The sequence below is a fragment of the Sarcophilus harrisii genome, chromosome 2 (assembly GCF_902635505.1).
Source record: "Sarcophilus harrisii chromosome 2, mSarHar1.11, whole genome shotgun sequence".
Lineage (NCBI taxonomy): Eukaryota > Metazoa > Chordata > Mammalia > Dasyuromorphia > Dasyuridae > Sarcophilus > Sarcophilus harrisii.
Genome location: NC_045427.1, coordinates 41,208,693 through 41,231,055, shown reverse-complemented (window position 1 = coordinate 41,231,055; position 22,363 = coordinate 41,208,693). Strand labels below are relative to the sequence as shown.

Genomic DNA, 22,363 nt, shown 5'->3' with positions numbered 1-22,363 from the left:
GTAACCATTGCAGCAAAACTCACTTTAAAAAAAACTCAGTGCTGCAAAGAAAATGGAACAGAAGTTAGAAAAGAAGGGAACAGATCTGGACAGTCATTCTCTCATCTGTGTTTGTCATGGGGGGAGGGGGTGTGACTCTATAGTAACTAATACCTAAAATCCTATAACCAGGCCCACTCCTAGGCTTGTTTGGTCAGTATGCAATCTTACTTATCCTCCTACCAAAGAAAGGGTCTCACTTTCATATCACATCCACTGAAGCAAAGGTCATTTATTTCTCTTAAGTAGGGAGGACTTTTAAATATATAGATTTAATAATGTCTCCGAACCTCCTGGACCTCAGCAGAACCTTGATCCACCATCTCTTTTAGGTTGGCTAGCTCCTTTCTAGGTTAGCTAGCTATTTTCTTGGTTGATTGTTTTAGAGCTGGACACTAAAGGAGAAAGTAAGAAAGGGACCTACTTCCTACCATATGAATGAGGAAGAAAGGAAAAAGACTAGAGAATTACTTTTCAACTAAACTCACACCAATTTCCTTTACAAAATGTTAAAGAAAAGGTTAAAGAAATTGAAAAGAACATGCCATTCCTTCAAAAAATGAAATTTGGGACAATGGCTAAAGACTATATGTGTAAGCATTTTAGGTGATAGGAAATTCCTGATACCTGGGGCTTTGTTCTTAATGATGATTAGGACATGAAAGGGCTGAATGAGCCCAAGGATGAGAACCAGATGCAACCTTATTCATTTCAATTGGAATCAACTACAATCAAGGTCTCTAGTGCCGAGATTATCAAACAGCAAGCAGAAAAGGTGAGCAGACCCAAGAACACCACAATAGTGGAGAAGGGAAACTGTTATGAACAATCATCAATCTGAATCTAACCTATGCATCCTTTGTCACACTAGTATCACTCCACAATTCAGTTGTTTCAATCATGTCCAACCCTTCATGAACTCACTTGGGATTTTCTTGGCAAAGGTACTGGATTTAGAAGGTCTTGTTGTGCCATAGACTCAGGAAGAGTCACACAGGACAGAATGATTGAACAACATCACTCCCAACCTAACAGGCTTGTTATGGCTCAGAGGCTTGTTGTCAGCATTCAACTCTACCAATCCTCCTACCAAAACAGATCTCACTTTCATGTTGCACTCCCTGAATCAAGGGTCACTTCTGTTTCCAGACAGGGAATGCTTTTAAAAACATGAATTTCATGAGAAATCCAAATCACTTGAACCTTGAAACCATTGCTTTCCAACTCTTTAAGGTTGGCTAATTGGCTGATTTGTTGATTGGTTGGTTGTCTTAGTGCTGAACATTAAAAGAGAAATGGATAGAAGGGGTGAGCAAAAACACTTACCTAACCTCATTCCTACTATGTGAGTAAGGAAATAAGAGAAAAGAAAATCATGATAGTTTTTCAAACAAACTCTAATGTTCTTTGAAAGTTTGTAGAAAAGGTCAAAGAGATTGGTAGGAAGAAGCCAAAACATCACTTGATGAAATGTGGGACTATTACTAAGGAGGTGAGAGCATTTTGTGAGCATTTTAGGTGTCAGACTTGTGTTTGGGGCTTTGTTCTTCAATAACACGTAGAAGGAGAACAGATTAAATGAGTCCATGAGTGACAACAAAGTTTTCAGCAATAAGATGAAATAGTATTCATTGCAATGGGACTCATCTATAAGAAAGCTCTTGTACAGGGAGAAAGATGCAATAGCAGGCAGAAAAGGTGGGAAAAGTTGAGAGCACCATAATGGCAGGGAAGCAGAATGATTCTGGACAGTCATTCTATAATCCAGTCACTCATAATTTGTCATGGGAGCATCACTCCTCAGCCAGAAAGCAATACACAAAGTCTAATGACCAAATTCAATCCCAGGGTTTTGGGTCAGTCTCCAAACCTACTTATCCTCCCTAATAATGCAAAGTTTTATTTTGATGTCATTCTCACTGAGAACAAAGGTCATTTCTTTATGCTTTTTAAAATTTGGATTTCATAGGAAACCTAAACCACTCAGACTGTGGAACCAAATTTTCCCATCACTTCTTTGAGGGTGGATAAATGGCTAGTTGTTTGGTTGTAACACCAAAGGGAGTAATGGATGGGAATGTTGGGCAAGATTTCCCTAAACTCATTCATTCTGTTTGAGGGAGAAAGGGCAAAAAAGAAAACCACAGCAGTTTTCAAATCAAACTCACTCCAATGCTCTTTGAAAGGGTTTGTAGAAGTAATCAGAGAGATTGATAAATAGGCCAAGACATCACAGGATGAAATTTGGAACAGTGGCTCAGAGTGATAGATGTGAGCATTTTAATCATGGCTAGTAATTCCTGATTTCTGGAGCATCATTCTTCAATGAGACATAGAGGAAAGACAGACTGAATGAACCTGAGGATGAGACCCAAAGACTTTGGGATAAATTGCGAAATTATCCATTGCAACAGGACTCACCTACAAGAAAGCTCAGTGATGCTAAGAAGATACAAAAGCAGGAACAGCAGGTGAGTAGAGCTTAGCACACATCAATGGTAAGGAAGGGGGGAGACAGCTCTGGACAATCATTCTGTCATCTAACCATCACCCATCCTTTGTCATATATGTATCACTCCCTAGTAAGTAACTAACATCTACTATCTGGCTATCAAGATCCTAGATTTGCTGCTGTTCATCAAACCTGTTCTAAAACCTATACCAAAGTGAAGTTTTATTTTCACATCATACCAGTGAAACAAAAATGTGTCTTCTTATTCCACGTAGGAAGTGCTTTTAAAAAGTATTGATTTCATAGGAAAACCAAATCTGGATCTTAGCAGCATCTTTCCCCACCTCCTATTTGAGGATGGCTACCTGGCTGGTTGGTTGACTGGTTTAGAGTTGGATACTAATGGAGAAATGGAGGAGAGGAATAGAAGTTAAAGGAAACTACTTACACTACTTCCAAATATGTATGGAAGTGAGGAAAGGACAAGTCAAGGCAGAACTAAGCACACTATTTTCCTTTGCAAGCGTTTGTAGAAAAAGTCAAGAGAGATTTATGAGAACAAGTCAAGAACAAGCCATGGGATGAAAAGTGGGACTGAGGTTCAGGGTAATAGGTGTGAGCCCTCTGGATGGCAGGTAATTCTTGTTGTTTGGGACTTTATTCTTCAATGACAAGTAGGAGAATAATAGATTGGATAAGGTTGAGGAGGAGAAACAAAGTCTCCAGGACAAGAGGCAATCTTATTCATCATAATAGGATTTACCTACAAGAAAGCTCAGTGCTGGTGAGAAGAAGATCCAACAACAGGCCAAAAAGGTGAGCAGAGCACCACAGTGGTGGGGAAGAAGAACAACTCTAGGCAGGAATTCTCTAATAGTCTCTAATGGCAGAGATATTCAAGACAATGTAAAGGTTATAAAAGCAACCTTGCCCATGGCCAAAGACATAATCTAACCAAGCATCCTTTGTCACAGATGTATCACAGAGGTATCACTCCCCAGTTCCATCATTTTGGTCATGTCCAACTCTTTACAATATCATCTGGGGTTTTATTGGCAAAGCTACTGCATAGAGTGACTTGACATGCTCTTATTGCCCAAGGAGAAACCAAGAGTGAGACATGACTGGATGACTGAACAACAAAAATATCACTCCCTAGTAAATAAGTATCATCTAAAATCCTACAACCAGATTTACTCCTAGGCTTGGGTAGTCAATATCCACATCTATATATCCTCCTACCAAAACCAAATTTTGCTTTCATTTCACACTCCCTGAGAAAAATGTCACTTCTTCCTCTGTGTAAGGATTGCTTACCAAAATATGGATTTCACAGGAAATCCAAGCTACCTGAACCTTGGAATTATCTTTTCCCGCCTCCTTTTTGAGACTGGATAACTGGGTTTGCTTAAAACTATTGTTTTAAAACTGAACAGCAAAGAAGAAATGAATGGGAGTGATGGGCAGGAAACTTCTTACCCTCTTTTCCTAGTGTGTGAATAAGAGAAAAAAAAGTCACAAGTCAATTTTCTAACCAAACTTATTCCATGTTCTTACATGTTTGTAAGAAAAGCTTATAGAAAGTGATGAAAATGGGCCAAGAGGTCACAGGAGGAAGTGTGGGACTCAGGGTATTAAGTGTGAGCATTTTGGGAGGTTGACAATTCCTGATATCTCAAGCATTGCTCTTCAATGAGGAATAGAGGAAGGACAGATTGAATAAGCCTGAGGCTGAGAACCAAAGATTCTGGGATAAGATGCAAAATTATCCATTGCAACAGGACTCAGCTACAAGAAAGTTCAGTGCTGAGAAGATCCAAGAGTAGGCAGAAAAGGGGAGGAGAGACCCAAAAGTGTTCCAGTGGTGGAGAAGGGGGACATCTCTGGACAATCATTAAAATATGGTTACACATCCTTTGTCACACAAGCAACCTTCCCCACGAAGTAACTAATAGCTAATATTGATTATCAAGATCAATTCTAGGCTTGCTGGTTAATATCCAAACAAAACCCATCTGCACAGTAAAGCCAAGTTTCTCTTATACTTTGTACTTAAACACAAAGGTCACTTCTCCATGTTGGGAATACTTTTTAAAATATGAATTTCATAGAAAATCTAAACAATTTGGATTTTGGAGGCAACTTTTCTCACTTCCTATGTGAGGTTGGCTAATTGGTTGGTTGGCTGATAATTTTAATAGCCAGACAATGAAGGAGAAATGGGGGGAGGGGGAATGAAGGGCAAGAAGCTATCTACTAAAGGAGGAAATGAGGAAAAAGAAAGTCAAGAACGGTCACTTTCTAAACCAAACTCATACTACTTTTCTTTGCAAGAGTTTTTAATAAAAGTCAAAGAGATTGATGAGAATAGTTCAAGACATCACAAGATGAAGGATGGGACCAAGGTTGTCAGGGAAATAGGTATGAGCATTGTGGCTGTTTTAAAAACAATCCTAAAATACCTGGACCTTAGGTATGCCACCTTTTCTCACCTCCTGTTTGCTAACTCTACAGATAGTTGTTTAGATCTCAAAATCAAATGAAAAATGGGAGGAGGCAACCTACCATCATTCCTAACTATATGAAAGTGGATGAGGAAAACAAAACAAAAAAAGGGAGCCAGTTTTCCAATCAAACTCAGTCCAGCTTGCTTTGAAAAATATTTGTAAGAGGGAAGACAGATGGTGCACTGGATACAGCCACAGTCCTGAAGTCAGGAGGACATCAATTCAAATCTGGCCTCAGACACTGTAATACTTACTAGTTGTGTGACCCTAGACAAGTCACTTAACCCCATAAATTGCATAAATTAATAAAAAAATTTTTAAAGTGTCTGTAGAGGAAATTAGAAATTGATGAGAATAGGCCAATAGGATTTGTTCTTTGATGATAAGCAGGAGAACCAGAGTCTCTAGGATAATACCAAATCATATCCATTACAAGAGGACTCACATAAAAAAAGCTCAGTACCACTGAGAAAAAGACTGAGCAACAAGCAGAAAAGGTAAAGAGACCCAAAAGCATAGAGAAGAGGGACAGCTCTAGACAATCACTCTGTAAAGCTAATCAATTGTCCTTTGTCACAAATGTATCACTTCCCATTAAGTAACTAATGCCTAAAATCCAATGACAAAGCTCATTCATAGGCTTGTTGGCCACCACCTAGCTCCCAAATCAGGTTACACATTCACATCACACTCATTGAAGCAAAGGTTATTTCTTTCTCCATGGAGGTAAATATTGATTAATTAGGAGAGCCCCAAAGCACCTTTTCCCACCTATTCTTGGAGGTAGACTACCCAATTGGTTAATTGGTTGTTTGAAAGCTGGAAACTAAAATGGAAATTGCTGGAAGTATAAAGACTGAGGATACCCATTTTCATTTCTACTATTAAAGTGATTTTTTTTAAATGTCAAGACACTCCAACTTAGATTATTCTAATTTTTTATTCAAGAATTTGTAGTAGTAGTAGTCAAAAAGATCGATATGTACATCAGAAGATAAAATGTGGGATCATGGCCCAAAGAGATAGGTGTGACCATTTAGGTGGCAGGTGACTGCCAATATTTGGGGCTTTGTTCTTCAATGATGAGTAGGAGGATGACAAATTGAATGAACCCAAAGATGAAAACCAGAGTCTTCAGGATAATAACAAATCTTATCAATTGCAGGAAGACTCACCTAAAAAAAAGCTCAGTACCACCAAGAAAATGCAACAATTAGCAGAAAAGGTGAGCTGACCTAAGAGTACCACACTGGTGGAAAGCGGAGACAACTCTGTATAAATTATTCTGCAAGTTAACAAACCATCCTTATTTGCAGAGGTAGCATTCCCCAGCAATGCCTCACTCCTAGGCTTGCTGCACCTATACATACAGATGTTCCTATCAAAGCTAACTAGGTTTCACATTCATGTCACAACCACAGAAACAAACATCACTTTAAATGATATATATTTAATAGAAGCTCCAAAATTCTTGAACTTTTACAGCACCTTTTCCCATCTCCTCTTTGAGGATTGACTAACTTACTTGTTGTTTTTTATCTGGAAACAAAAATAGAAATGGGTTGGAGTAAAAGACAAAATGCTAACTATCCACGCTTTTACTTTTTGTGACAAAAGAAAGTCAAGTTTCCAATCAACTTCCAATTTCTTTTTGCATGAGTTACTAGAAGAAGTCAAAAATATTGATGACAACAAACCAAGATGTCATAGCATGAAGTGTAGATTGTGGCTCAGAGTGATAGGTGTGAGCATTTAGGTAGCAGGTAATTCCTGATATCTGTGGCCTTCTTCTTGAATAACAAGTAGGAGAAGGACAGACAGACTGAACCCAAGGTTGAGAAACCAAGACTCCAGGATAAGACAAAATGTCGTTCATTTCAACAAGACTCATCTAAAAGGAAGCTCAGTCCTGAGAAGAAGAGCCAAGAGCAGATAGAAAAGGTGAGCAGACCTAAGAGCAAGCACCTCATTGGTAGAGAATCGGGACAGTTGTGGACAATTGTTCTGTAGTCTAGCTTATCTGTTCTTTGTCACAGATATAGCATTCCTCAATAAGAAATTAACACCTAAAATGTTTTGGTCAAGCTCACTCCTAGGCCTGCTGGACAGCACCCACTTCCCCCAAGCCAGCTCACATATTCACATCATGCTCACTAAAGGAAAAGTCACTTCTCCCTGTAGGTAAAGTTTTTAAAACTACAGATTAATTAGAAATCCCAAAATAATCTGGATCATGGCATAACCTCCTCTTCTAGATGGGCTAATGGTTGGATGGATGGTTGGATAAAAGCTGAAAATCAAAACAGTAATAATGACTGGGAATAAAGACAGGAATACCCTTTCTATCTACCATGGCAGTAAGAAAAAAGTCAAGCACTCAGTTTTCCCAACAAAATCACCCCAATTTTCTATGTAGAAGCAGGTTTGATAAGAACAGGTCAAGACATCAGAGGATAAAATGTGGGACTGTGGCTCAGGGTGACAGGTGTGAGCCTTTAGGTGCCAAGTAATTCCTGATATCTGCGGTTGTTCCTTTTTAATGAGTAGAAGGCCAGATTGAACAAGTCTGAGGATGAAAATTAAAATCTGTCTGCAGCAATAACAGCAAATCTTATCCATTACAACAGGACTCTCCTAAAAGGAAGCACAGTACTGCTGAGAAAAAGATGCAACAGACAGAAAAGGTGAGGAGCTTCAGAAAACCACATTGGTAGAGATGGTAGAAAGTTCTGGACTGTCATTCTCTAACCTAGTCACCCATCCTTTGACAAAGGGAGATCAATTTTCAATAAGTAACCAATGCCTAAAATCCTATAACCAAGCTCATTCTCAGGTTTGTTAGTCAGCAAATTCTCTGTATGCTCCTACCAAAGCCAGGTTGTACGTTCTTATTACATGCACAGATGCAAAGGGTTTTTCTCCACGTAATGAGTACTTTTAAAAATTATATAGATTGATGGGAATCCCAAACCAGCTGAACCTTGGTGTGTACTTCACCACTTCCTGTTTGAGGTAGAGTAACTGGTTAGTTGATTGATTCTTTGAAAGCAGAAAAACAAAGGAGAAAGAACTTGAGGGTAGAGATAGGAAACTTCCTACCTTCACTTCTACTATGGAAGTAGGTAGTACAAAAGAGACTCAAGGCAGCCAGCTTTCCAAACAGATTCCGGTTTTCTAAGCAAGAGTTTATAGGAAAGGCCAAGAATAATGAAGACAGGTCAAGACATGAGGATGAAATGTTAGACTGTGGCTTGGAGTGTGAGGGGTGGTGACCCTTTAGGAGGCAGGTATTCCTGATGTCCTGGGCTTTTCTCTTCAATAATGACTGGGAGGAGGATGGAGTGAATGATCCCAAGGATGAGAAACTGAGGTTCTGGGATAAGACCAAATCTTATTCAATGCAACAGGAGTCAACGAAAAGGAAGCACAGTGCTGCTGAAAAGAAGCAACAACAGGCAGAAAAGGTGAGCAGACCTAAGAGCAGCAACAGATGGAAAATGGGGGATGACTCTAGTCACTGTATAATCTAGCCACTCATTTGTCAAAAAGATATCCATACCCAGTAAGTAATATCTAGAATTCTATGACCAAACTCTCTCCTGTTAGCATCATCCACACCTTCATGTCCCCCTTCCCAAGCCAGGCAATATGTTCATCTTACACTCAATGAAGCACATCTTTCTCCACATAATGAACATTTTTTCAAAAACATAATAGATTAATCAACTGTGATAGATTTAGATTCTGAGGTGATTCAGGCCAATTCCAATAGACTTGTGATGAAGAAAGCCATCTGCATCCAGAGGACTACTGTAGGAACTGAATATGGATCACAACATAGTGTTTTCGCTTTTTTTGTTGTCATTTGCTTGCTTGTTTTTTTCTTTCTCATTCTTTCTCCTTTTGATCCGACTTTTCTTGTATGGCATGATAAACATGGAAATGTGTTTAGAAGAATTGCACGTGTTTAACATATATTGGATTACTTGCTGTCTGAAGGGGAAAGGAGGAATATAAGAAGAGAAAGAAATTGAACACAAGGTTTTGTCAGGGTGGATGTTGAAAATTATCTTTGCATGTATTTTGAAAATTAAAAAGCTATTAGGAGCCCCAAACCACTTTGACCTTGGCGCCACCTTTTCTCACCTCAGCTTTAAGGTGGGCTAACTGGTCAGTTAATTGGTGAGTTGAAAGCAGCAAACCAAAAGAAAATGGATACACAGGAGAATATCTATCCTCATTTCTTCTATGAGACTAAGAAAAAAGAAGTCAAGACAGTTTTCTAACTAAAATCACTCAATTTTCTATGCAAAAGTTGCAGAAGATGCCAAAGACACTGATGAAAACAGACCAAGACATGGGATTGTGACTCAGGTCAATAGATATGAGCAATTAGGTGGCAAGTAATTCTTGATGGCTAGGGCTTTCTATGATGAGTAGGAAAAGGACAGAGTGAATGAACCTGAGGATGAGAACCAGAGGTCCCCAGAATAAGATCAAATCTTATCCATTACAACAGGACTCACCTAAAAAGAAGCTCAGTGATACGGAGAAGATACAACAGCAAATAGAAAAGGTGAGCAAAACCAAGAGTATCACATTGGTATAAACTGGGAACACCACCAGAGTCTCATTCTATAATCTAACCACCCAACTTATGTCACAAAAGTATCATTGCCCAATTAGTTACCAATACCTAAAATTTTATGAACTTGTTAGTTGATGACTGACTTACTCTCCTACAAAAGCAAGGTTAAACGTATGTCACACTCACTGAAGCAAAGATCATTTTCTCCATGTAAGGAAAGCTTTTAGTAACATTTAATAGGAGCCACTAACACCTAGATCTTGGCTCCACCTTTTCCCTCCTCCTCTTTGAGTTGGCTGACTGGTTGGTTATCCAGTTGTTTTTAGAATTGGAAAACAAAGTAGAATTGGATGAAAACAAGGACAGGTGGCTACCTATCATTGCTCCTACAAACGGAGTTAGGAAATGAGGGGAATGAGGAAGTCAGAATCATCTATTTTACAAACTCAGTCACTCCAATAATCTTTGCAAGAATTTATAGAAGAGGTCAAAGAAATTGATTTGAATAAACCAAGCTATCTCAGGATAAGGTATGGAATTATGGCTCACAGTGAGAGGTGTGAGCATTTTAAGTGGTAGGTAATTCCTAATGTCTGGGGCTTTGTTCTCCTATGAAAAGTAGCAGGAGGACAGATTGAATGATCTCGAGGATGAGAACGAGAGCCTTAGGAATAAAATGCAATATTATTCTTTACAACTGGATTCTACTACAATCAAGCTCTCTTATGCTGAGAAGGCTCAGGAGCAAGCAGAAAAGGTGAGCAGATCCAACAATACCACCATGTTGGGGAATGGAATATCTCTATAGACAATCAGACTAAAACCTAGCCACCCATCATTTCTCACAGAAATAACACTCCCCTGTAAGTAACTAATGTCTACAATTCTATGACCAAGCTTACTCCCAGGCTTGCTGGTCAGCTCCAGCTGTACCTATTCTACTCTCAAATTAGGTTTCACTTTCATGTCACTGAGGCAAAGGTCACTTCTTTCTCTTTGTAAGGAATGCTTTTTAATATAGAGGTTAAGTATAAACCCCCAAATCATCTAGACCTTTGAATCACTTTTTGCCTCCTCCTCTTTGATGTTTGCTAACTGGTTGGTTGGTTGGTTTAAAACTGAAAATCAAAGAAGTAATTAGTGGGCGTGAAGGGCAAGAAGCAACCCTCCATCTTTTAAAGTCAGATTCTTTTTCATGACACACTTACTGAGACAAAGGTTGCTTCTTTTTCCATGAATTCAAGGCATTAAAATTTTAGGAACCTAAAACACCTGGACCTTGGCACTATCTTTTTCCAACTATTCGAGGTTTGCTAACTGGTTAGCTGGTTTGATTGGTACAGGAAACAACAGGAGAAATGGATACAAGTGAAGGAGGCTACCTATCCTTGTTCCTACTATATGAGTGAGGAAATGAGAAAGGAGCAAGTTAAGACAGTTTTCCAATCAAACTCTAATTTTATTATAAAAGTTTGTAAAAGTCAAGAAGATTGAAGAGAATGTAGCTGAGGTTGACAAGTGTGAGTACTGAGGTGGCAGGTAATTATTGATGTAAGGGTCTTTGTTCTTCAATGATGAATAGGAAAAGGGAAGACTGGATGAGCTCAAGGATGAGAACCAGAACCTCCGGGATAAGATGCACTGTTATTCATCACAACTCGAATCTGCTACAAGAAAGCTCAGTGCTGCTGAGAAGATGATGCAACAACACCTAGAACAGGTAAGGAGGCAAAAGATTACCACAACAGTGAGAGAAAAGAGAAAGCTATACAAGCAATGATCATTCTGTAATCTAGACAACCCATTCTTTGTCAGAGGTATCACTGACCAGTAAGTTACTGACACCTAAAAATCTTTCATCAAACTCATTACTAGGCTTACTGGTCAACCTTCAACCCTACCCATCTTCTATCAAAGCCAGGTTTCATTTTCATGTCTCACTCACTGAGGCAAGTGTCATTTTTTTCTCCATGCAGCAAATGCTTTTAAAAATAGAAATTTCTTTGGAGCTCTTAAAAGCCTAGAACTTGGAACTTCCTTTTCCTACCTCCTGTTTGAGATTGGCTTAGTGGTTGTTTTCTTTATCATTTTAGAACTAGAAACAAAAGGAGAAATGATTAGAAAAGAGAACAGGAGAGACTCCCTACTCATTCTATTTGTGAGTGAGAAAGTAAGAAAAAACAAAGGCAAGATTAGTCAATTTTTCTACCAAACTCATTCCAGATTTCTTTACAAGAGTTGGTAGAAGAGATCAAAGAGATCGATGAGAACAAGGCAAGATGTCAGAGAATGATGTGTGGGACTGTGGCTCAGGGCAAAAGTGTGAGCATTTTAAGTGGTAGGTAATTCCTGATACCTGGGACTTTGTTTTTCTCTGAGAAGAAGGAGAAGGACAGAATGAAAGAGCTTGAGAATGAGAATCAGAATCTTCGGGATAAGATGCAATGTTATTCGTATCAACTGGACTCAGCTAACAGAAAACTCAGTGCTGCCGAGAAGGAGATGCAACAACAGGCAGAAAAGGTGAGCCAGATCTAGGAGCAAATGGTAGAAAAGTGGGGGACAGCTTCAGACAGTCACTCTGTAATCTAGCCATCTGTCCTTTGCCACTGAAATATCACTCCCCAGTTAGTAACTAACTCCTAAGATCCTATTTAAAAAAAAAAAAAAAAAGAAGCTCACTCCTAGGCTTGCTGGTCAATCTGCAATTCAATTTGGCCTCCAACCAAAGCTAGATTTTACTTTTATGTCATTCACCAGGCCAAAAGGTCAAAGGTCTCTTCTTTCTCTGTTGAAAGAACTTCTAAAAATAAAGATGTAATATGAGCCCCAAACTACCTGGACCCTGGTATCACCTTTTTCCAACACCTATTTGAGACTTAATAATGAGTTATTAGATTGGTTGTTTTAGAAATGGCTACAAAAGGAGAAATAAGTGGGAATGGAGGACAGGAAGATAATTATCTACATTCAAACTCTGAATAAGGAAATAAGAAAAAAGAAAAAGTTGATTTTTCCAACCAAAATCACTCCAATTTTCAGCACAAGAGTTTGTAGAAAAGGTCAGAGAGACTGATGAGAACAGGCCAAGAAGTCCCAAAGAAGTATAGAAGAGTGGCTCAAGGTCATAAGTGTGGGCATTTTAGGTGGCACTAATTCCTGATGTCTTGATCTTTGTCCTTCAATGATGAGTAGAAAAAGGACAGAATGAGTGAACTTGAGGACGAGAACCAGCACCTCAGAGATAAGATGCAATGTTATTCCTTGCAACTTGACTCAGCTGCAAGTAAGATCAATGATGTTGAGAAGATCCAACAGCAGGCAGAAAAGGTGAGCAAACACAAGAGCATCACTATTGTTGGGCAAGGAATAGATCTGGAAAGTCATTCTGTAATCTTGCTTCCCAGTTTTTGTCAAAGATACCACTCCCCAGTCTAACACCTAAAAATCTATGACCAAGCTAGCTCCTGGGCTTTTGTTGATCCACATCCCACCTTAACTATTCTCTTGGCAAAGTCAGGTTTCACTTTCATGTCAAACTCACTGAGGCAAAAGTCACTGTGATAAAGGAGTGTTTTTAACAATCTAAATGAGATAGAAACCCCAAATTACTTTCGCCTCTTTGTGCCTCTTTTTTTTTTAACCACTTCTTTGATATTGACTAACCAACTGGTTGGTTGTTTCAGAATTAAGAGTCAGAAACCAAAAGAAAAGTGGGTGCAAGTAGAGGGCCAGGAAACTGTTTATATTCATTTCAATCATGTGTATAAATGAGAAAAAAAAAGTCCATTATATCAGTTTTCCAATCAAATTGATTTCAGATTCCTTTGAGTTTGTAGAAGACAATGATTTTTTGTTGTTGTTGTTGTTTTGGGGGGGGAGGGGAGGCAAGGCAATTGAGGTTTAAGTGATTTGCCCAGGATCACATAGCTGGGAAGTGTTAAGTGTCTGATGTCAGGTATGGAATTTGAACTCAGGTCCTCCTGATTTCAGGGCCAGTACTCTATCCATTGTGCCACTTAGCCCCCATCAAAGAGATTAATAAGAACAGGTCAAAATATCACAAGATGGAATGTGACTTGGGGTGGTAGTTTTGGCCATTTTAGGTAGCAGGTAATTCCTAAAATATGGGGCTTTATTTTTCAATGAAAATTAGAAGACTGAAAGATTGAATAAGCTTGAAGATGAAAATCAGAATCTCCGTGATAAGATGCAATGTTATTCATGGCAACTCGATTCAGCTACAAGAAAGCTCAGTGCTGCTGAGAAAATGATGCAAGAGCAGTCGGAAAAGGTGAGCCAAGCCAATAGTATCACAGTGATGGGGAAAAGGACAGATCTGGACAATCATCCTGTAACCTATCTTCCCATCTTTTGTCACTCCCCAGTAACCATGCCTAAAATCTCGTGACAAGGCTCCCTATCTTGATGGTCCACAGTCCACCCTATATATCCTCCTACCTAAGCCAGCTTTCACTTTGATTTCACACTCACTAAAGCAAAGGTCACTTCTTCCTCCAGTTTGAGAGCACTTTTCATACATAAACTACCTTTGGAGTTTTCATTTGGAGCATCAAACCACCTAATTCTGGCACCACCTTTGCCCAACTTCTACTTTATATTGGTTGGTTGGGTTGTTGCTTAGTGTAGGAAACCAAATAGAAATGTATGGCTATGAAGGGCAGGAGGGTGGTTCTAATTCATCCAGATTTTCATTCCCAAATTTTGTAAAAGTTAGAGTAATGAGAAAATAGGCTGAGGCCTCAAAAGATGAGGTTTGGGATAGCGGCTCAGGGTAATAGGTGTGAGCATTCTAGGTGGAAGATAATTCTAGATGTCTGCAAAGTTATTCTTTTGTGAGATGTAGGAAAAGGACAGATACAATGAGCTCAAGAACGAGAATCAGTGTCTCCAGGATAAGATGCAATTTTATAGATTGCAACTGAACTCAGCTTCGATCAAAATCAGTTGTGCTGAGAAGCTCCAACAGGATGCACAACAGGTGAGCAGATCTCAGAGCACCACAATGGAACTGAAAGCAGACAGCTCCAGACATTCTGTAATCTAGTCACCTCTCCCTTACAAAGATATCACTCCCCAGTATATAAATAAGGATTAAAATCCTGTGACCAAGCTTACTCCTCCACATCCTGATCAACATCCAAACCTGCCAATCCTCCTACCAAAAGCACTTTTGCATAATGGTCACTGAGTCAAAGGTTACTGGTTACTTCTTTCTCCATCTAGAGAGCACTTTTAAAAATATTTTTAATAGGAGCCCCCCCCAAAAGTCACATTTTCCCATCTTCTGTTTTTAGATTATCTACTTGGTGGTTTTGATGATTATTTTAGAACTGGAAAATAAATGAGAAATGGTGGGGAGGAGGTTCTTGCCCTCATTGTGACTATGTGAGGAAGAGAGGCAAAAAGAAATCAAGAAAGTCAGTAATCCAAGTAAATTCAGTCCTGTTTTCTTTGCAAGCATTTGTAAAAGACATAAAAGTGATTGATGAGAACAAATCATGATGTCCCAGGATAAAATATGGGAGAGTGGCTCAGGGTGACAGGCAAGAGCATTTTAGATGGCAGGTAATTTCTGATGTCTGAGTTTTTTCCCTTCAATGATGGAATAGGAGAAAACCAAATTGAATGAACTCGCAAATGAGAACCAGAATCTCCGAGATAAGATGCAATGTTATTCATTGCAACTGGACTCAGCTAACAGGAAGCTCAATGCTACTGAGAGAGAGATGCAACAACAGGCAGAAGAGGTGAGCAGACCCAAGAACACCACAGGGGTGGGGAAGGGGACAGCTTTCATAATCACAGTCACTCCATAGCATAGTTCTGCATCCTTTGTCAAGTGCTACTACTTACCAGTAACTAACACCTAAAATCCTATCATGAAGCACACTCCTCTAGACTTTTGCTGATCAGCATTCAACTGTCCCTTTTCTCCAAAGCCAGCTTTCATTTCCATGTCTCATACAATAAGGCTAAGATCACTTCTTTCTCCACAGAGGGAGCTGTTTTAAAAATAGTGATTTAATAAAAACCCAAAATCACCTGGATTCTGACACCACCTTTTCCAACCTCCTTTCTGAGGTTAGCTGATTTAAATGGTTAAGTGTTTGCTTTGTAGCAGGAAACTGAAGGAGAAATGGATGAGAGTAGCGAACAGAACATTACTAACAATTGTTACTATTTTTAGTATTACTATATTATTATATATATTATATATATGTATTATGTATTATTATATATTATTAGTCGTAATTCAGGAAAAAAAAGAACAAAATACTCAGTTTGCCAACCAAACTCTCTCCAATTTTTCTTGGTAAGAAGAGGTCAAAGAGATTACTGAAAACAGAACAAGAGCTTATAGGTTGACGTGTTGGGCATGTGGCTTTGGATGACAGGTGTGATCATTTTAGATGGCAGGTAATTCCTGATGTCTGGTGCTTGTTTCTTTACTGAGGAGTAGCAGAGAGACAGATGGCATGAGCTCGAGGATGAAAACCAGAATCTCCGGGATAAGATGAAATGCTGTTCAATGAGACTCGAATCAGCTACCAGAAAGCTCAGTGCTGCTGAGAAGCAGATTCAACAGCAGGCAGAAAAGGTGAGCAGACCCTAGAGAACTAGGACTAGTAAAGGGGACATTTTTGTAATCCAGCCAACCATCCTTTGTCACATAGTTATCACTCCCCAGTAAATAACTAATGCTCAGCTCACTCCTAAGCTTCCTGGTGAACATCCAACCCTACTACCCATTACAGTACCAAAGGCAGGTACTATTTTTATGCCATACTCACTGAGGAAGAGATCCCATTTTTCTCTATGTAGTGTGAGCACTTTTTAAAAAAGATTTTATAGAGCTTCCCTGGCTCCACCTTTTCTCACTTTATTTTAGATTTGCTCCATGGTTGGTTGGTGGATAGTCTTAGAGCTGAAAAATAAAGGAGAAATAGTTTGGAGTGGAGAATACTTCCATTTGTTTCTAATATCTGAATGAGGAAGAGGGGAGGAAAAAGGTTAAGGACAGTCAGTTTTCCCACCAAAATCACTCCAATTTTCTTTGCAACAATTTATAGGAGTCAAAATGATGAATGAGAACAGGCCAAAACATAAGAGGATGAAAGGAAGACTGATTCAGGGAAATAAGAGTTAGCATTTTAGGTGATAATCTGAGGCGTTGATTTTCATTGAGGAACAAGAAAAGTGATTTGAACTCAAGGGTGAGAACCAATCTCCAGGATAAGATAAAATCTTCTCCATCGAAATGGTACTCTCCTACAAGAAAGTTCAGTGCTGCTGGGAAGGCTCAACAGCAGGCAGAAAAAGTGACCCAAATCTGGGCTTTTAAGTTCACTCAATTAAGCCACCTGTCCTTTGGCATAAAGGTCTCACTCCACAGGAAGTAATTAACAGCTAAAATTCTGTGACCAAGTTAATTCCTAGGCCTGTTGGTCAATATGTCAGCATCCAACACTACATATTTTCCTATCAGTCAGGATTCATTTTCATGTCACACTCACTGAGTCATTTTTTTTCCATGTAAGAGAGCACTTTAAAAAATAGATTTAATAGGAGCTCTAAGCCACCTGGATATTTGCACCACTTTTTTCCCCATCTCCTATTTAAGGTTGACTAACTAGTTGATTAGTTGGTTGGTTGGTCAGTCATTTCAAAGCTAAATCCAAAGGATAGATGGGTGATAAGGAAGATAAAATTTGGCTTGCAATCCTTGTTCCTATTATATGAGAGAGAAACTGAGGGGAAAAAAAAGTCGAGTCAGTTTTTCTACCAAACTCATTCCCATTTTCTTTGCAAAGGTCTTTGCAAAAACCTCTTTTTAGAGGAGGTCAAAGAGATTGATAAGAATAGATTAAAACATCACATAATGAAGTTTTGGACTGTGGCTCAGTACAACAAATATGGATAAGTATTTTATGTGGCATATAATGGCTGGCATCTGGGGCTTTGTTCTTCAATGACGAGTAGAATGGCAGATTGTGTGAATCCGAGGATGAAAACCAGAATCTTCAGGAAAAGAAGCAGTATTAACCATCACAATAGGACTCAACTACAAGAAAGCTCATTGCTGCTGAGAAGGTCCAACAACAGGCAGAAAATGTGGGCAGACCCAAGAGCACCACAATGGTGGAGAGAAGAGAGATATAACTCTGGACAATAATTCTGTTAACATAGACACCATCTTTTGTCACACAGTTATCACTCCCTAGTAAATAACTAAAACTTCAAATGCCATGACCAATTTCATTCCTAGGCTTTCTAGTCAAACATCCCACTTTATGTATCCTCCTACCAGATCCAAGTTTCACTTTCACAGTCACTGAGGCAAAAGTCCCTCCGAGAGTCTTTTTAAATAAAGAATCAAAAAAACAGGAGCCCCAAATTCACTTGGATCTTGGGCACTCCCTTTTCCCATTTCCTGTGTGTGGCTCGCTGTTTGTGGTTTGGTTGTTGAAGCGCTGAACCAAAGGAGAAATGGGTGGGAATGGAGGGCATGAGACTACCTCCGCTCATTTCTCCTCTGTGAGCAAGGTCAGAGAGATTAATAAGAGTAGACTAAGTGATTGGTTCAATAGGTATGATAAGCATTTTATGTGACATGTAACTGCTGGTGTCTGGGCTTTGTTCCTCAATGATGAGTAGGAGAAGGACAGACCCTATGAGTCCAAGGAGGAAAACCAGTGTCTCCCAAAAAAGAGAGAGTGTTATTCCTTGCGAGGGGAGTCGCTTCCAAGAAAGCTCAGTGATCCTGAGAAGACCCCACAACAGGCAGTAAAGGTAAGCACAGCCTAGACCACCACAATGGCAGGGAAAGGGCAAAGCTCTAGACCAGAGGTCCTCAAACTTTTTAAATAGGGGGCCAATTCACTGTCCCTCAGACTTTTGGAGGGCCAGACTACGGTAAAAACAAAAACTTTTTTTTGTGGGCCTTTAAAAAAAGAAACTTCATAGCCCTGGGTGAGGGGGATAATTGTCCTCAGCTGCTGCATCTGGCCTGTGGGCCGTAGTTTGAGGACCCCTGCTCTAGACAATCACTCTGTAATCTAACCACCCTTAATTTCTCAGAGATCTCTCCCTCCCCATTAAATACTTGTAGGCTTTCTAGTCAGAATCCAGCCCACCCTTCCTCTTGTCCAAATCAATTTTCACTTTCATGTTACAAACACTGAAGTCAGGTAACTGCTTTCTCCACATCGAGGATATGAAAATACAGATTTAACAGGCCCCCAAAACCACCTAGATGTGGGTACCACCTTTTCCAGCCTCCTGTTAGCCTCCAGGCTGACTACCTGGTTGGTAGCTTGGTAGTTTTAAATCTCAAAACAAGGAGAAATGGATGGGACAAAAGGCAGGAGTCTGTCCATACTCGTTCTGCCCTTTGAGGCAGAAAAAAAGGTGAGCAGATGCTGGAGGAACCACAGTGGTGGGGGAGGAGCTCAGGCCTGGAACAATCCCTCTGTAACCTGGCCCCACTTTCATTGTCACCGTTACCCGTTCTGCAGGCTCATCCCTACCACCCTGGTCCCTCCTTGACTTCTTGATCCACTCTTATGCCCCTACCAAAGCCAGGTTCTACATTCATGTCACATTCAGAGAGAGAAATGGTCAGTCCTTTCACCATTTAGGAAGAATATTTTAAAATATAAAGCCCTTAAACAGGAACATCAAACCACCCACACTTTTGCATCTTTTCCTATTTTTTCCTATTTGAGGATGGCTATCTGGTTGATGGCTTAGTACCACGAAGTTTTTTTTTAGAGCTATAAAACACAGGAGAAATAGGTGGGAGTGGAAGGCAGGAGATCACCTACTCTAGCGATGCCTCCGTGAGTGAGGAAGTTAGAAAAAAAAAAAAAGACTTAGACTATCAGTTTTCCAACCAAACTATAACTCCACCTTTTTTTGAAAGAGTTTGTAGAGAATACTGAACTCAGAGTGTTGGGAGAGTGAGCTTTTTATGTGGCAAGTAATCCCTGATTTTCTAGGGCTTTGTTCTTCACTCTTGGGTAGTAGACAAGGGCAGATTGTACGAACCTGAAATGAGGAAGCTCTGAACAGTCATTCTATAATCTAAAAACTCATTGTCACAAAGCTCTATCAGTCCCCAGTAAGTTGTTAACACCAAAAATTCTGTGACCAAGCTCACTCCTAGGCTTACCAGGGAGCATCCAACTTTGTCTTCCTACCTAAGCCACGTTTCCCTTTCATGGCACAGTGGTCAATATTTTAATCATGTAGGAAGAGTATTTAAGATAAAAGTCCTTAAAATAGGATTATCCAACCACCTTAAATAGAGAACCACTTTTTTCCTGTTTCCTCTTTGAGGTTGGTTGCTGGTTGTTTTAGATCTGGAATCCAAAGAAGAAACAAATGAGAGGGAAAGGCATGAGGCTGTCTGCTCTGACTGTTCCTTGATGAGTAAGAAAAATTTTAGAGAAAATCGAGTCATGTTTTTTAATAAAACTAATTTGTTTTCTTGACAAAATTTAACAATTAACCAACCTCAAAGAGGAAGCAGGAAAAAGTGGTTCCATGTTTTTTAATGTGGTTGGATAACCCTATTTTGGAACTCTATATCTTAAAAGCCAAAGAAGAAATGGATGAGAGGGAAAGGCATGAGGCTGCCTGTTCTCACTGTTCCTTGATGAGTAGGAAAAATTTTAAAAAGAAAATCTAGAATCAACGTTTTTTTTAATAAAACTAATTTCAGTTTTCTCTGCAAAATTTGTAGAAGAGGTCAAGGAGATTAATGAAAATAGGCCAAAACATCAAAAGATGAAGGGTGGGATTATGGTTCAGGAAACTGAGGTGAGATTTTTAGGTGGCAGGAATTCCTGATGTCTGGGGCTTTGTTCTACAATGACAAGTAGGAGAAGGGCATATCCTATGAGCCTGAGGATGACAACCAGAGTCTGAGATAAGATGCAATATTATACATCACTACAGGATTCAACTACAAGAAGACTCAGTGCTGCTAAGAAAAAGATGCTTCATCAAGCTGAAAAGGTAAGCAGACTCAAGAGCACCAAAATGGTGGGGAAAGGGAACAGCTCTGAACAGTCATTCTGTCATCTAGACATCGATTTTTTTGTCACAAAGCAATCATTCCCCAGTCAGTGGCTAAAACCTAAAATCCTATAACCAAGCTCATTTCTAGGTTTCCTGGTAGACATAACCTTACTTATCCTTCCACCAAAGGCAGATATCACTTCCACGTCACACTCACTTAGGAAAAAAGTCAATACTTTCAACAGAGAGGGATGATGTGTTTGAAAATACAGAGTCCTAAAAGAGTACTACAAACTACCAGGATCTTTGCACCATCTTTCCCAACTTCCTCTTTGAAGTTAGCTACCTGATTGGTTGCTTGGTTGTATTAGAGCTAAAAACCAAAGGAGAAATAGTGGAAGTAAAGGACATAAGCCTCCCTACTCTGGCCACTCTTGGAGGAAAGAGGCAATATGGAAAAAAAGGAAGTGAAAACAATTACCTTTACAACAAAATTCACTCCTAACATGTTTGGCAAGAGTTTGCACAAGAGATTAAAGAGATTGATGAGAATAGACCAAGAAGTCACAAAATAAAGAGTGGGACGGTATTGGAGGATGAGAATTTTAGCTAGCAGATAAATACTGGTGTGTTCTTCCATGATGAGGAGGAGGATAGATTCTCTGAGTCCGAGGAAGACAACCTAATTCTCAGGGATAAAGCACAAAACTGTCCATTGCAACGAGACTCATCTACAAGAAGACTCAGTGCTACTGAGATTTTTCTCTAGATTCTTAAGCAGGCAGACAAAGTGAGTAGAGCCAAAAACATCAAAAAGATGGGGAAAGGGTAAATCTCTGAAGTCAGTCCATAATCTAGCATGTATTCTTTATCGCAAAGATATCATTCTCCAGTAAGGAGCTAACACCTAAAACTTTATCATCCAATCTTATTTAATCTCCTAGCAAATCCAGATTTTGCTTCCATGTTACATTCTCTGAGGCACAATGGTCAATACTTTCACTGTATAGTGCATTAAAATACAAATTCCTAAATTAAGAGCACCAGATCACCTGCACCTTTGCAACACCTTTTCTCACTTCCTTATTTGAAGTTCATTACCTGGTTGATTGCTTCATTGTCAAGGAGTTGAAAATCAAAGGAAAAATGGGGGAGAGTGAAGAGCAGGAGGTTACAAGGCTACCTATAAAAAGAAAGTTAAAAACACTCCTTTACTCAGCCAAACCCATGGCTATTTTCTTTTAAAGAATTTGTACAAGAGGTCAAAGAGATGGATGAAGATACACAAAGTCGTCACAGGATGAAGTGTGGGGTTGTGGCTCGGGGTTTGGGAGGGTCAGAATTTTAGCTAGCCAGGTAACTGGTGATGTCTGGGACTTTTTCCATGATGAGTAGGAGGAGGACAGATCCTCTGAATCCGAGGATGACAACGTGATTATCAGGGATAAGACCTCATACTGTCCATTTCAACGGGGTTCATCATCAAGAAAACTTATTTCTCCTGAAAGGAAGCTCCTTCAGCAACAAGAAAAGGTGAGCAGAGCCAGGAGCACCAAAGTGGTGAGGAAAGGAGAAAGCTCTGAGCACCCATCCTGTCATACAACTATCACTCCCCAGTCAGTGGCTAAAACCTAAAATCCTATGACCGAGCTCACTTCTACCTTTCCTGTGAATAACCAACCTTACTTATCTCCCACCAATGCCAAGTATTACTTCCATGTCATACCCACT

The 22,363-nt window shown here is 39.6% G+C and overlaps 1 protein-coding gene across 37 annotated transcripts in view; it reads left to right on the top strand.

The window, feature by feature from the left end:
* PMFBP1 (polyamine modulated factor 1 binding protein 1) overlaps nt 1-22,363 on the top strand; it is a 76,399-nt gene that overhangs the window by 29,025 nt on the left and 25,011 nt on the right. For 22 of the 37 annotated variants that reach the window (XR_004231602.1, XM_031950054.1, XM_031950066.1 and 19 more), the window contains 16 exons: nt 695-814; nt 2,454-2,510; nt 7,626-7,682; nt 8,406-8,462; nt 9,518-9,574; nt 10,209-10,343; nt 11,169-11,306; nt 11,969-12,109; nt 12,782-12,916; nt 13,743-13,880; nt 14,454-14,588; nt 15,220-15,357; nt 16,071-16,208; nt 18,266-18,400; nt 20,570-20,629; nt 22,028-22,165. Coding sequence is in view for 36 of the 37 variants with exons in the window: in XM_031950054.1 (XP_031805914.1) it covers nt 695-814; nt 2,454-2,510; nt 7,626-7,682; nt 8,406-8,462; nt 9,518-9,574; nt 10,209-10,343; nt 11,169-11,306; nt 11,969-12,109; nt 12,782-12,916; nt 13,743-13,880; nt 14,454-14,588; nt 15,220-15,357; nt 16,071-16,208; nt 18,266-18,400; nt 20,570-20,629; nt 22,028-22,165 (1,779 nt within the window). In the remaining variant the exon portion in view is untranslated. The remainder of the gene's footprint in view (nt 1-694; nt 815-2,453; nt 2,511-7,625; nt 7,683-8,405; nt 8,463-9,517; nt 9,575-10,208; nt 10,344-11,168; nt 11,307-11,968; nt 12,110-12,781; nt 12,917-13,742; nt 13,881-14,453; nt 14,589-15,219; nt 15,358-16,070; nt 16,209-18,265; nt 18,401-20,569; nt 20,630-22,027; nt 22,166-22,363) is intronic. The other 15 variants (XM_031950052.1, XM_031950047.1, XM_031950060.1 and 12 more) reach the window with 9 other exon arrangements.